Source organism: Mesoplodon bidens, assembly GCF_964165515.1.
Source record: "Mesoplodon bidens genome assembly, chromosome: 13".
Taxonomy (NCBI): Eukaryota; Metazoa; Chordata; class Mammalia; order Artiodactyla; family Ziphiidae; genus Mesoplodon; species Mesoplodon bidens.
The window spans coordinates 26343506-26358448 of NC_138169.1; the positions used below are offsets into that span (position 1 = coordinate 26343506).

Here is a 14943-nt window from a genome sequence, read left to right on the forward strand (position 1 = left end):
TCATGCTCTGCCTGGCCCGAGGCCCGGGTCCAAGTTCCCATCCTCCAGGAATATGGTGGGGCAGGCGTGCTGGGATGATGGAGGAGCTGACCTGACTCCCTGCTCTCTGGGTTTCTTGTCGTGGCTTGGAATCCCAGAATCACAAAGGATGAAAGCAAGGGAAGAACAGGTTACAAGCGGGTGACAGAGTTCTTTGGGGACCACCTAGATGGCCTTTGGAAACCTGGGCCTGGAGGCCCCTGCCAGGAGACAAAGACTTCATGCAGGAAGAACTCAGTGCATTTCAGAGAGTGGAAGCCCAAAGGGTGCTGAGAACTGGCCGGAGCTGAGACCATTGTTCTACAGGCGACTCAGGCCACACATGGAAGGGCTGATATTGACATGAATGTACCCTTCGGGGTCTTTTCAGCCATGATAAATGGACATTCTCAGCCAAGTTTGGATCACAGGGGAGATGGTTTGCCTGGCACCTCTCTGAGTGGGAGGCATGTCCACACGTGGTGTGGACGTGGGTGTACAGGGTCCCTCCCTGCAGAGCACACACTGACTCACCACCCAGGGGCTCAGGGTGCAGATGTGGGCCAGGGTAGCAGGAACCCACTGTTCCCTCTTTACCCGACAAGCTCATCGGCAAGGCCACACACATGCCTTGTATCCCTCCTGCCCCCGGGTCTTCCAAGGGTCCAGAGGGTTAGTACCATGGAGTCCTCAGGCAGGAGGAGTTGAGGGTGACCTTGATCACCCCACTGAGTGTGGTTTGGCTGAAACCTAGAGGCAGGAACTGGGTGTTTCTCTGGAACAGGGGTCAGCAAAGTATGGCCTGAGTGCCACATCCAGCCCAGCCCTGTCTGTTTCTGTAAATAAAGTTTAATAGGAAACAGCCATGCCCACATGTTCACGTATTGTCTGTGGATGCTTTTGAGCCATAAGGACAGAAATGAGTAGTTGCCACAAAGATCATATGGCCCAGAAAGCCAAAAATATTTACTACATGGCTCTTTACAGAAAATATTTGCCCGCCCTGCCGCTTTCCTGCACAGAAGAGGAAATGTCTTTCTCTCTCCTAGACCAGTGTTTCTCAGGTGGGGTGTTTTTGCCACCTTGGGGGCCTTTGGTGATGCCTGGAGACATTTTTGGTTGTCATAACGAGGGAAGGAGGGTGTTTGGTGGGTAGAGGCCAGGGATGCTGCTCGACATCCTGCAGTGCACAGGACAGCCCCCTACAACAAAGAGCCATCTGGCCCAGCGAAGGACCTAGACCACCCCTATCACTGGGCATGGCTCTCCTCCCCAGGGGCCCAATGAAGGCATTTTCTAAGCTGCTTACCCTGTGCACAATCAGGTGACAATAGGGGGTCCTGTCCCTGGCAGGGGCATCCCCCAAGATGCTATGGCAGCCCCCTGCCTCCCAGAACCCACAAGACCAGGGGCTCCGGCCAAGCAGACCAAGTGACTGGCCAGGTCTCCTGGGACCTTCACCCTGGTTGGGTCTTGGGTGCATCCCGCTCATTCTGACTGTTCGCAGAACATCTGGGGCCTCCTTGGAACAAATTCAGACCACCCAGCAAAACAACTTCCCAAGACACAAGCAGATTTAATTTCCGAATCCAGCCTCCAAAGGGGTTTCCAGGAGCTTCTCCTCGCCTGGGGCAGCCCAAGACCCCACCCTCCTCGCCACACAACCCTCCCCTCGGGGATGCGTGCCCTTCTGTCTTTGGTTCAAGGTAAGCGTGTCCTAGGGTGCCTGGGAGCCTGGAGCAGCAGGCTCCCTTTCTTCCCTCCTCTCTCTCTGCATCTCCAGCTCCTGCTCCATGCCCTGGACCCCCACGGCGCAGAAATACACAGCCTCATCCTCCGGCTGAAGATCAGAGATGCTCAAATACCCTATGTTCTTAGCCAGGTCTTTGGAGCCAGAGAAGCGAGGGGGGACCTTGGGGCCCTGGTTCTTGTCCGAGTGGGAGAAATATCTCAGCAGGAACCTTGGGGGGTGGCCGGACCTCTGCTGGTACCAGTAGATGCTGTGAACACCGACATCATGGTCACTGCTCAGCGTGCAGGCCAGGCGGATCGTGGTTCCAAGGGACGAGGACACGGATGGCGGCTGATTCAGCACCGGCTGAGGGCCACAAGCTGGGGACACAGGAGGACGTGGGTATCCAGGGCAAAGCAGGGTGAGGGAAGGGGCCGGGGGCCTTGAGCTCTGGGGGTTCTCACCTGTGCAGTGGGCCAGAAGCGCCAGCAGGACAGGGGTCCAGGACATGGTGCAGCCGAGCAGAGCTCTGCCTCCAGTGTGCACTGGGGCCCCAGGCCCTCATGGGGCTGAGCCAGCACCCTCCTCCACCCTCCCAGGGGTGGGGCCTTGCACACCCAGTTCCCAGTGGCCATCCCAGACTTCTTGGGTTTGCATTGTCAGTTAGGGGGACGGCCCCGTGGTGGCCTTTGCGGCTCCTGCCTTGACCCCAAGGAAGCGTTTAGGGAGGAAGCACCTGCTTGGAGCTCGTGGGCCAGTGCCCAGGAGGCCAGGCTCGAGTCCCCGAGGCGGTAACCTCAACATCCCCCTGAAGAAGATGAGCCTCACAGAATAAGGTTCTTGTGCACATTTATGTGCCTGGTGAACCGGGAAGAGAGGACAGGTACTCAGGGTGGAAAATACCTGCTTGGCGCTGCAGAAAGTGTAAGGGGCCCTGGGGTGAGGGGGCCACTCTGTCCACTCCCATGTCCCTAGCACGCCCTCCACCCAAACCCAGCCCCTTTCCTCCTGGAGTAAAGCTTCCTGGAAGGGAGCATCTTGGGGGCCCCCATGTGGGACCCAGGGCAGGTGGAGGTGGAGGTACAGTACCCTGACCCACTGCAGCCCTGCCCTGGGCCTCTGCCCCCTCCTCCTCATGGTGGTCTCCCCAGGGATCGGGGGAGGAGGCATAAGTAAGCTCAGTGGTCCTGGGGGCCCACTTCTTGGCCAGACCTGCACCTGCACCCTCAGGTCCATAAATAAGATGCTGTGTGGGGAACAAGGGGTTGTATAGAAAAGAACTGGCTGCTCTTTGTCCCTGGCACCTGGAAGGGAGTCTGTCTAAATCCTTGGAATTTCCCGAGTGATAGAAGTGTCTTCGTTATTCATGGGGGACCCTGAGTTTATGCTAATGGATGATTCAGGATGGGGGCTGGCCATGAAGAAAGCCCCACTGTGTGATTCAAAGATTAGGGCTTTAGGCCATGAGATACCAGCACAACCCCCAGGGCGGGGAGGACGGCCCGAGGCTGAGTCCAAGCACAGAGCCAGTGGTCCCAGGAATCGTCCTGAGTAATGAAACCCCAGTGGAAACTGTGGACACAGAGGTTCAGAGGAGCTTCCCAGGCTGGTGCATTGTGGGCATGCAGGAGGGCAAGGCATCCTGAGGACACAGCAGCCCCACATCTGGGACCCCCATCGCCCCTCATGCATCTCTTCATTTGACTGCTCCTGGTTTGTAGGCTTTACAACAAAACTGGAATCATAAGGATGGAGCTTTCTTGAGTTCTGTATTTCTACCAAGTCATTCAGCCTGACCCCCGCCCCGACCCCACCCAAATCTGTGGCCAATTGGTCAGAAATACAGGTGGCCTGGGACTATCTGAGCTTGCAATCTGAAATGAGCAGTGTTATTTTTTGGGGGGAGGGGACTGTGCCCTTAACTTGTGACCGTTGACCTAACTCCATGTAGCTGATGTCAGAATTGCATTGCAAAGGGCACTCAGCATCGTCTGCTCCCCATTCTCCAGCTCACTAAGCAGGCACTTTGGCCCAGTTATGGACTGGATTGTGTTCCCCCATATCCATATGTTGAAGCCCTAACCCCCAATGTGACTCTATTTGAAGGTAGAGCCTTTAAGGGAGTAATTAAGGTTAAATGAAGTCATAAGGTTTGGGCCCTAATCCTATATGACTGGTGTCCTTATAAGAAGAGAAAAAGACACCAGAGCTCACTCTGTCTATCTGTCTGTCTGTCTGTCTACCTATTATCTAGCTACCTAACTATCCATCTATCATCTATTAATCTATTTGTATCTCTTATCTATCTATCTAATTTTTATTTTTTATTTTTTAACCTTACTTTACTTTTTTTTTTTTTTTTTGCAGTACACGGGCCTCTCACTGCTGTGGCCTCCCCCGTTGCGGAGCACAGGCTCCGGACACGCAGGCTCAGCGGCGATGGCCTAGCCGCTCCGCGGCACGCGGGATCCTCCCGGACCGGGGCACGAACCCGCGTCCCCTGCATCGGCAGGCAGACCCTCAACCACTGTGCCACCAGGGAAGCCCATTACTTTACTTTTTTAAATATTTATTTATTTATTTGGTTGCCCCGGTCTTAGTTGTTGCATGTGGGATCTAGTTCCCTGATCAGGGATCAAACCAGGGCCCCCTACATTGGGAACGTGGAGTCCTAACCACTAGACCACCAGGGAATTCCCATATCTATCTATCTATCTATCTATCTATCTATCTATCTCTGCACATACACGAAAAGGCCACGTATGTGAGGACACAGCAAGAAGGCAGTCATCTACAAGCCAGGAAGAGTGGTCTCGCCAGAAACCCACCCTAAAGGCACCTTGATCTGGGACCTCTCGCCTCCAGACTGTGAGAAATGAATTTCTGTTGTGTTAAGCCGCGCAGTCGGTGCCACTTCATTACGGAAGCCCCAACAGGCTAACACAGGCCCAACATTCTTTCCTATAATTCCACTCCTATATTTCTCCAGAGGCACTTAGGAGGCATCCATACGGACCCGGAAACAGAGGAAGCGCACAAACAGAAACCAAGACACTGAGGGAAGCAAAGTTTTCTCTGCATAAAGGGGCATGAGCCCAAAATCCTGGGGGAAATCATTGTTTCCCCGTCTGTTCAACAAATATCCACCCTGCTCCTGCTCTGCCAGGCACTGCAGATGCCACGGCAGATGTGAGGACAAGATCCTTGTCCTCACAGGGCCTACACTCTCTTGGAGAGTCAGGCTGGTGGACCTGTTGGAGAGGCAACGGCTCTGAAGGTGGCACTGTACTGCAGTCCCCGAGCCTGGGCCCGCGATGCCCCCCGTCATCCTGTAAACCCCTGCCCTTCTCCGGCCGCCATCTTGGCAGACTGCTGACAGATGCTCCACGTCCCCCAGAATCCTAACTGTTGAGGGAAAAGGAGTTGATTTCTAGCATTCCCCAGAGATAAGGATTGAAAGGAAATGTTAGCTGGGCTCAAGGAAGAGGTGAGACTGCATCTTACTTCTCATCAGCCAGCGGATCAGTCAGCATCTTGCAGGAAACAGGACACACCCATTGGAGGGTGTTAAGAGTTGAATTGTGTTCCCCCAAAATTCATGTAGAAGTTCTAACCCCCCCAGTACCCCAGAGTGTGACCTTCCTGTGGGATAGGATCTTCACTGAGGTAATTAAGTTAAAGTGAGGTCATTAGGGTGGGCCCTAATGCAACAAGACTGGAGTCCTTACAAGAAGGGAAAATTTGTGACTTCCCCGGCAGTCCAGTTGTTGGGACTCTGCGCTTTCACTGCCTAGGGTATGGGGTTCTTTTGGTTTTGTTTTGTTTGGTTTTGGTTTTTATTTCACTTACTTATTTTTGGCTGCGTTGGGTCCTTGCCACCGTGCCTGGGCTCTCTCTAGTTGTGGCGAGCAGGGGCCACTCTTAGTTGCAGTGCGTGGGCTACTCATTGTGGTGTCTTCTCTTGTTGCGGAGCACGGGCTCTAGTCATGTGGGCTTCAGTAGCTGTGGCACGTGGGCTCAGTAGTTGTGGCACACGGACCTAGTTGCTCCGAGGTATGTGGGATCTTTCTGGACCAGGGCTCGAACCTGTGTCCCCTGCATTGGCAGGCGGATTCTTAACCACTGCGCAACCAGGGAAGGCCAAGGGCCTGGGTTTGATCCCTGGTCGGGGAACTGAGATCCCACAAGTCGCACAGCTCAGCCAAAAACATAAATAAATAAAAAATAAAAAGAAGGGGAAATGTGGGCACAGAGACAGACACTCAGAGAGGGAGACCATCTGAAGTGACAGAGAGAGAAGACAGAGATCCCTTGAACAGATCCGTCCCTCACAGCCCTCAGAAGGAACCAACCCTGCCCACACCTTGATCCTGGACTTCCAGCCTCCAGAGCTTTGAGACAATAAATTTCTGTTGTTTAAGCCGCCCCGTCTGTGACAACTTGTTGCTGCAGCCCTAGCAAACGAATCCAGAGACTGTTCCAAGATGGCCCCACAAGGCCCCTTGTCATACGGGCTTGTCCTCTCACCAGAAGCTGGAGTCTATGTTTCCTCCCCTTGGCTCTGCACAGGGCTGTGACTATGGCTGAAGTGAGCCGTGTGAACTGGGTGGCCCTGAGCAGCTGGGTGCGCACTGGGGCTCCTGTCTCACAAACAAAGGATGGAGCAAACATGCCTCCGGCTCCCATGAGCCGCTACGCAGCCTCAAGCTGCTCTACATCCAATCTCCTGGTCCTCTCAGAACTAGCCTCCTTCCTTTGGTGCTAATTTCAATGTCACCTCCTCTGTAGTCTTACCTGACTGCCCCAGGTAAGCAGGCTCACCCCATCTTGCTCTCCTACACACTGCTTTCATTTGTCAAAGCGTTTATCCAGGTTTATCCGTGTGCATCACTCTTCTCCTGACCACAATCTGTGTGAGGACAAGGACCGTTTCTCTGTATTCATCACTGAATGTACAACCCTTAGGTAATACAGTTCCCCTATAGATTTACTATTGTGTAACAACGTGAATGAATGAATGAATGAATGGTGCTTCTCTCCTGGGGGTGACGGCCCACACAGCAGCTGGTGGGCACACAGGGGGTGGGCAGCAAGTGGCGCCCATGAGCAGCTCATGCTCTTCAGCCTCTCGCTCTGGGTGACCAGCTGGAAATTCTAACACAGCCAATTGTGTTCCTGAGCCCCACTGAATGCATGTCGCCCACATTGAGGCCCCAGGCCATTGAGAGGGGACCAGACTCACGACAGCTGCCCTGCCTCTAACTAGAACCACTAAAAATCTACGTTCTGCCCCTGCTGAAATCACACAGGACTATACCATCAACCAAACATCATCAAACATCTTCCTAAGAGTAGAAGTGACCCACAGCTGAGCCCCAAGAGTCTCAGGATGGAGGAAGTGGGGTTAGAAGGGCAGAGGGGTCCCCGTCTGACATGTGGGGGCAGGGAAGGGATGGGAGGAATGTTCTCTTAGTGTAAAATCATGGGGGGGCATGCTTTGTTTCACTTTTTCTTTGGAAAAAGTACCAACTACCGTGCAAAGACCAGGTGGAGAGGAAACAGCAGGGGAAGGATTTTACAATAAATGGATTGACATTTGCATGGATCTACGTTTGTAAGCAGTCATTTTCCATCGTAAAATAAATAAAATGAGATAGTTTCTCATTTCAAATCAGTGAACAATGAATTATCAAAGTAAAAATAGGTGAGTGCTTCCTTTTTAAGATTTTTCCACTTTGCATTTTAAAAAATCATCATCAGAGATATTTTTGTTTGTTGTATGTTCACACTGTAGATGAATAAACAAATTTCAGTAAGTTTCTGGTGGTTAGTTTAGTTTGGGGGCTTTTTTGGTATTTTGTTTCTGCATTGAGCCATATTTGCTCATTTACAGCTTCCCCTAACCTGTGTGGGCATTTGGGTGTGTGACTCTCAGCCCAGGGTGAGCTTATTTGCTTTTTAACATGGTCATTCCAATATTTTGAAGGTACCAAGAAGAAAAACTTTTGAGTGTTTATCTTTTTTAAAACAATTACTTTTCTTCTTGAATGAATGAAATAATCAATCCCTCAAACATTTGAACTAAGCCCCCAAATCCAATCAGGCTTAGCTATGGGCAAAGAATATGAAAGTGCTGAAACTTTCTCTTCTTTTTAACAATTTACTTAATCAGATTAATCTAATTAAGGCATTTAACAGAGCTCTGGAAGGGAGAGATTCCCTCACTCCCTCGGGAGGGATGGAGGGCCAGACACACCAGAACTCCAAGCTGTGTGATGCCTGACCAGCTGAAGGTGGGATACCCCAAGTTTACTTAACATTCTGTTTTCCATAAGGAATTGAGTTGGCCAAATTCCTGTGCCCAAGATGCCATTTTCCCAGTATATAGTTACCAACGGGGATTCCCTTGGAATCTCCCTCTCTCTGAAGTCATTACTAAGAGTCAGATCAACTCTTCCTGTCTACCAACAATTGAGGGAGCAGAATTCTGAGCTGAGGACCAAATCTCAGAGGCTGGAGACTGAAGGAGCCTGTGGCCATCCTGAGGCCCCGGCTCAACCCCACCCCCACCCCCATTCATCCAGATGTTTGCCAAGCATCAGGTCCTGGAAGCTGAGGGATGGGTGAGGGAGATTGGTAGAGACTGGGGGATTTCTCTAACCCCTTTATAACATAGGATTTACAAACTCAGATGACGCTTAGAGCATTCAGGTGAGTCTGGGGCAGAAATTCTGCTCTGCACACTGATGTGGCTGGGCCCCTGGGGCTCCGCAGCCTGGGGAAGTATCCATATTGTTGGCCCCCCTATCCTGGGAAGCCCAGGGCACAGTTACAGGGTGCAATGCCCCAGGGGCCAGAGGAGCGGGAGATAACAGAATCACTCGGTTGCACTAAGCCAGCGGGGAGCAGGTTTCTGCCCCACTTGCCCGTGGCCCTGGAGCTCTGTTGGTGCGCTGAGGCTGTGGTCACGTGTGCCACAGTAATAAGTAGCCTCGTCCTTGGGCTGGAGACTGGAGATGGTCAAGGAGGCCGCGCTGTTGGACCTGGAGCCTTAGAAGCGGGGAGGGACCCCTGCGGGCTGACTGCTATCTGCGAAGACCACCAGCGTGGGGTCCCCGCCCAGCACCTGCTGGAGCCACCTGGCATAGTTCCTGCCAAGGTTGTTGTTGCCCCCAGAGCACTGGATGGTGACCGTCTGTCGCAGAGTCCCCGAAATCGAGGCCGGCTGGGTCAGCACTGACTGCGACCAGGACCATGGAAGGAGAGAGACAGAAAGCAGTCACCGAGCTGAGAGCCGGCACTGAACCCAGGAGGAAGGCAGGAGAGGAGCCCACGTGCCCTGCCGGGCTGTGACCTGAGACCGCATCAGCTGGTCACCTGGGAAAAGGGTGAGGAGGGTGAGGGGGAGCAGAGTGGTCCAGGCCATGGTGGAGGGGCCCACAGAGCTCCAGTTCTGAGACCACAGCGGAGGCTGGGTTCCCGGGTCCCTCTAATACCTGCTGACACCTTCGTGGGGGCAGAGATGCAGGAGGATGCTGCTTCCTGATTGGCCCCCTGCCGGCCCAGGGCCCTGCTCTGGGCATTGACTGCATGGGGTTGGGGAGTGCTGGCCTCCTGTAGCCACCTCTCTGGGGAGGAGGGGCGCCTGGTCCCATCGGGACCCCGCGGGTCCTGGCAGAGCACGGCTGCGGTCAGTCACACCCGGGTGAAGGCCCTGTTGGCGCAACTACCTTAGAGTCCCCTTGGGGGTTCGCTGTTGGGAGGTCCCCACCAGCTGTCCCTTTCGGACAGCTCCACGGCGCTCCCTGCCGGCTGCAGATGCGCGAGCCCCAGCACAGGGCTGAACTTGGGGGCGATAAAATATATATCGTTATTACAGCTGACCTCTAAAATTCATCATTTCCTTCATTTGTGAATACAGGCAAAAAACCTCCACAGTACTGGCCATACCTGTTTGTCACCAACAGAAATAGCAGCTCTTTTCAGATCACCAACCTCCAAATACAGTTTACACTTATCACTGCATCCAAATTCTGGTAGCTATTAGATCAAACCTGCTGCTACACTATCATAGATTTGTTAATTCTACCATCGTGATGAGTGTGCTTCAGGACAATTGGATTTGTTTGTAATCCTGTGCATTTGTCAGTATTCTCCAGACAAAGACATCCAGGACACACCTGCAGGCAAGCGAGGTTGGGTTTCTGGATTCACTGCACTGTGGGAGCCGTGGGGTGTCTCTGTAGGAGGGTGTTAGGAAAGAATTATTAGGGGATTTGGACTTGTGTTAGGGAATTTCAGGGAAGGTACAAGGAAGCGAGGCTTTGCTGGTGGTGGGATGCTGTCAGGAAGCCGGGTGATCCTATCACTGGGTACTGTCCTCCTTCTAACCCCAGAGGAGGGAGCCCAGAGGAGGAAGCCCAGAGGGGGGCCGAAGCTGTAGCTGGGAGAAAAGTAGCACTCACTCACAAGAGCCAGCATGGGGGGATGTTTGGTCATTTTGTGGTTTGAACAATGCTCATGTTTTCCTGTGTTCATATACGACTGTGGAGTGGTCTTATTTTGTCTTGATCCAGCAGGGTCCCAGACTGGCCTTGTCTGAGGCTGGCTTCCTGTGAAATTATGCATGTTCAGAGGAGCTGTAGGGGCCAGGCCAGCTCCCGGCAACCCAAGACCTGGCTGCTCAGACCGGCTGGCTCCCAGCTGTCAAACGCCATCTTCCCTCTCTCACATACGTATCTTAAGAAAATGATAGTGGTTTTATGAGTATTTTTTTAACATGCATCAGTCTAATTGTTCTGCAGTGCCCAAACTATTCCTCACTTTCTTTTGCTTTATAACATGTGTGGAGATCTCTGTGTTTACAGCTGCATACTACTCCATCACCTGCATGACACAATTTGCTTATTAATTCCTGACTGTCTTGGTTTCCAAACTTGGTTGCACATTAGAATCACCTGGATGCCTGGGTCTCACCCATACCTGTGAAACCATAACATTGGGGGCAGAGCGTCAGAGCCAGGAATCAGTGCTTTTTTAAAGATTCCAGGTGGTTCCAATATGCTGCCAAGTTTGGAAACCCCTGCTCTTTGCAATAGTTCTGGAAATCTTGCTGCTTGTTAGAATCACCTGTGGGGCTCTTTCTGTTGTCCAAGAAGTGGAACATTGTTTTGTGTTCTATTTCTTTATCTGGGTGTTAGTCACCCAAGAGTGTTTGCCTTGTGAAAGCTCATCAAGCTGTATGCTTGTGGTTTGTGCACTTCTCTGTACATTAAACCTTCTCTGTCCCCTCTGAAGATGTCAGCACAACACACGCTACACCTGAAGACTTTTTTTTTTGAATTCTATTTTATTTATTTTTTTATATAGCAGGTTCTTATTAGTTATCCATTTTACACGTATTAGCGTATATATGTCAATCCCAATCTCCCAATTCATCACACCACCACCACTATTCCACCACCACCACCATCCCACCACTTTCCCCGCTTGGTGTCCATACATTTGTTCTCTACATCTGTGTCTCTATTTCTGCCCCGCAAACCCGTTCATCTGTACCATTTTTCTAGGTTCCACATATATACACCTGAAGACTTCTGACACTGGATTTTCTTCAGTGTAGGGGAGGGGATTGGAGTTCTGGGCAAGAGCCATGGTCAGAGGAGGGTGCAGTTAGCCTCATGCTACAAATTCGGAGGTCACCACAGGCTGCTTCCTGCAGTCCATGGAAGTTTCATCTCTTCTGCAGAGAGGAGGATAGTACTCAGAAAGGGTCCCTCTGTATCTTCACCCAAGATGTTTCTTGCACCTTAAAGTCTAAACATTTACTATTTCTGTGGCCTGACATGCTACGGTTGGCACTCTGTTGAGCTCCATGGGAAAAGGGATGTTAACTTTGAAATAGAGTGATTCAGGATCTCTGAGGCCAGCAAGAAACCAAAATGAAACCCAGAGTTGCCTGGGCACATATCTGCAAAAGATAAAAACTCTAATTTCAAGAGATACATGCAACCCAATGTTCATAGTAGCAGTATTTACAATATCCAAGACATGGAAGCAACCTAAACGTTCATCGACAGATGAAGGGATAAATAAGATGTGATACACACACACGCACACACACACACACACAAATATTACTCAGCCATAAAAAAGAATGAAATAGAGGCACAAGAGAGAGGGGTCCCTGCCACAGCTGCCAGTGCAGGAGTGGGGGCCCTGGTCCTGAGACCCAGATCCAATGAGTAGCCTGATCCTAGACCCTGAGAAGAGGGAGGAACATTCCTGAGACCTCACAGATGTGTGAATGGGGTGGCGGTACCCCACTGCCTTTTCACCCTTGCTCAGGATAGGGGAGGGGTTTTCATGTCAATCATCTCCCTGATCCTTGACTGCAGTCCTGCCTCAGGCCCAGGCCTGGGAACCCTGAAACCCAAGGCCCACAGCCACCTTCGTGCGCGCGCTGCGAAGGCCACCGCTGGGGAGAGTGGGTAAAGGGAAAACCCCCGCTCACGTTCCCGTGGCGAGGCGCGCCCCGCCCTGCCGCCCACGTGATCTCCCCTGAGAGCAGCAGGCCCCGCCCATCTGCCGCGCGCAAGGCGAGGGGCTTCTCTCGTCCACGTGAATCACTGAGCTCTTCGTGCCCGGCCTCGTATGTGAAGCACGGAGAGTCGTGCAGTCGCGCGGGCCTCAGGAGGCCTTGGGCTGCTCCGGTCAGGGCCTGTCCTCCTTCCCCGAGGTTTCTTCCCTCAGCTGCCCCGCGGGGTTTGGGGGCGTTCAGGCCTGAGGCCTGGCGCGGCCGAGGCCTCAGAGCGTGGCCCCGGCTTCCTGTGCTCCCGGTCGGCCCTGACTGGGGCCCAGAGAGGTTCTGAAAGGAAAGCTGGAAGCGCGGCGTGGGTGAGTGAGGACTCCGGGCGGCTAGACCTCGTCGAGCTCAGGCACGGGCCGTCGTTACGCCCTTGCGCGCCCACCCTCCTCAGGCCGCGGACGGTGCTAGGGACGCCGTCGGCTGGGCTGCAGCAAAGGCTCGAGGAGACGCAGGCAGGCTCTCCGGGGCAGCCGGGGAGCGCGGGCCGGGGCCGGACCCCCGAGCAGCAGGTCTGAAGGCAGTGGACTCCCCCCGCCCGCCTGGGCCCCGAATAATCTGAAATCCGCGTTCTCCATCGGGCTCCGAGGCCCCACTCAGAGCTGGGCGCCCTTCCTTGAACGCCCTGCCGAGGCTGCTCGCCTTCCTCGCGCTCCCGCAGTTGCCCTCCAGGCCTCTGACCTCCAGGCCTCTGACTGGGCTTATCCCGGCAGCGCTGGCAGCGCGCGGTGGCTGTGCTCAGGCTGGGGGTGGGGGGGTGGGGGAGGCATCGCGCCCCGAAGATGCTGCCGGGCCTGGCCAGGAGTTGCCCGTTGGGGGGCGTGGGGGGCTGCGGTATGAGGGTGCTCCGTGAAGGGGCCCAGATGTTGAGATTGGGGGGTGGATTTGCTGATTTGTGGGCGTCCTTCAGAGGTAGAATGTTGAACATCCTGTCAGGGACCTAAACAAGTATAAGTGAACTTGCTACAAGGATGGCTTCTGGAAGTGTGCAAAGAGCAACAGCCAGTGCTAAGTGAGGTGGAAACTCCAGGATTGTTGGGACAGGCGGCAGCGGAAGGGGAAGGGGCTCACGGGAGGTGGCAGGCTGGCAAAGACACACTTTCTGCGTAACATCAGAAAAACCAACCAAATGGTTATGCTGCACGGCAAGCCCCAGCAAACACACCAGTTACCAAGGCCCTCGGAATATGCCGATGACAGGGCCAGCAGCCTCACTTGACAGCTCGGTGATGGTGCTCCTCTGTAGGCCAGGGCTGACAGACGCAAAGAGCGACTGTTACAGGATTAGACTCACTAATAAAAATGGGGATGATAGGACCCTGAAGCAGTTGGGGTCAGGTGATGGCATTTCACATCAGAAGCTGGGTGGACTCAGTTACTGTAATGAGCCATATGGTTGGAGTGGCAGCCAAGGCACCTGACCCACAAAGGGTTATGGACATGGTTTAAAGAGCACAGCGTCCTGTGCATCAAAACAAAGAGTAGGCCCCTCTCACAGCAACTAGAGAAAGCCCGCACGCAGCAACAAAGACCCAACGCAGCCAAAATAAAAAAATAGAACAGTGTCCTTAAGTGCAAGATATCAATAGAAGGACCGCCACCAAGAGTAATACTCTTACTATCAGAAGAAATCAAGGATGGATGATCGGGTGGCTGAGGGCAGTCAGCCCAACAAAAAGGCATACTCCCTTGCCAAGTTCCTAGATCTGAGTCAGTTTTCAGGCCTGAAACCCTTTGGTTGAAGAAAGGGACTCTAATAATTTCCTCAAAGGAATCTACATACATTTATTCAGCGTATTAGTTACCTGTTTCTGTACAACAAATTACCCCAAAACTCAGCAGTGTAGTTTGCTATTATCTCGTACGGTTTCCAAAAGTCAAGAATTTGGTTTCAGCTTAGCTGGGTGGTGCTGGCTCACAGTTTCTCATAAGGATGAAGTCAAGATGTCGTCCGGGGCTGGAGTGTACGCTTCCAAGGTAGCTACTCTCATGCCTGGCAAGTTTTTGACAAGAAGCTTCAGTTGTTTGCCACATGGACCTTTCCATAGGGCTGCTTGGGTGTCTCCATGACACCAAAGGAAATGATCCAAGAGAGAACAAAGTGGAAGTCACAGTATCTTTTATGACCTAACTTTGGAAGTCACACCCTGTAATTTCCACCACATCCTATTGGTTAGCACAGACCTGGCTTATTCATTGTGGCAGGGGACTTCACAGAGCATGAATACCAGGAGGCAAGAATCATTGCAGCCATTTTGGAGGCTGGCTACCACACTCGGGTAAGTGTAAATAAGGGGAATTGGAATATACAAGCAATTTGAGGATTGGACCAGGGAACGGGGAATATACAAACAATTTGAATATTGCTGGACATAGTGTCAGAGTTGACGCTGATATCTGGAGATGCAAAACATCATTGTGGCCCACTGTTAGAATGGAGAGCCAGGTAATAAATAGAATCCTGGCCGAGATCAGCTCACAATGGGTATACTGTGTCATTACCCAGTTTGCAAATATGTAATTGGAATAGAACATTTGGAAGTTGATGCTATACTCACATTGGGTCTTTCATCTGTGGGGTAAGAACTATTGTGATGGGGAAGGCCAA

At 52.6% G+C, this 14943-nt stretch overlaps 2 protein-coding genes across 2 annotated transcripts in view; one reads left to right on the forward strand and one right to left on the reverse strand.

The window, feature by feature from the left end:
- The window catches only part of TOP3B (DNA topoisomerase III beta), a 121376-nt gene that overhangs the window by 70053 nt on the left and 36380 nt on the right, over positions 1–14943 (forward strand). The gene's annotated exons all lie outside the window — the stretch shown is intronic.
- On the reverse strand, positions 1736–2260 carry VPREB1 (V-set pre-B cell surrogate light chain 1; the record flags this gene model as incomplete). Its single annotated transcript, XM_081252355.1, has 2 exons — positions 1736–2130; positions 2215–2260. The coding sequence occupies 2 exons, from the start codon at positions 2258–2260 to the stop codon at positions 1736–1738; spliced, it is 441 nt and encodes a 146-aa protein (XP_081108481.1).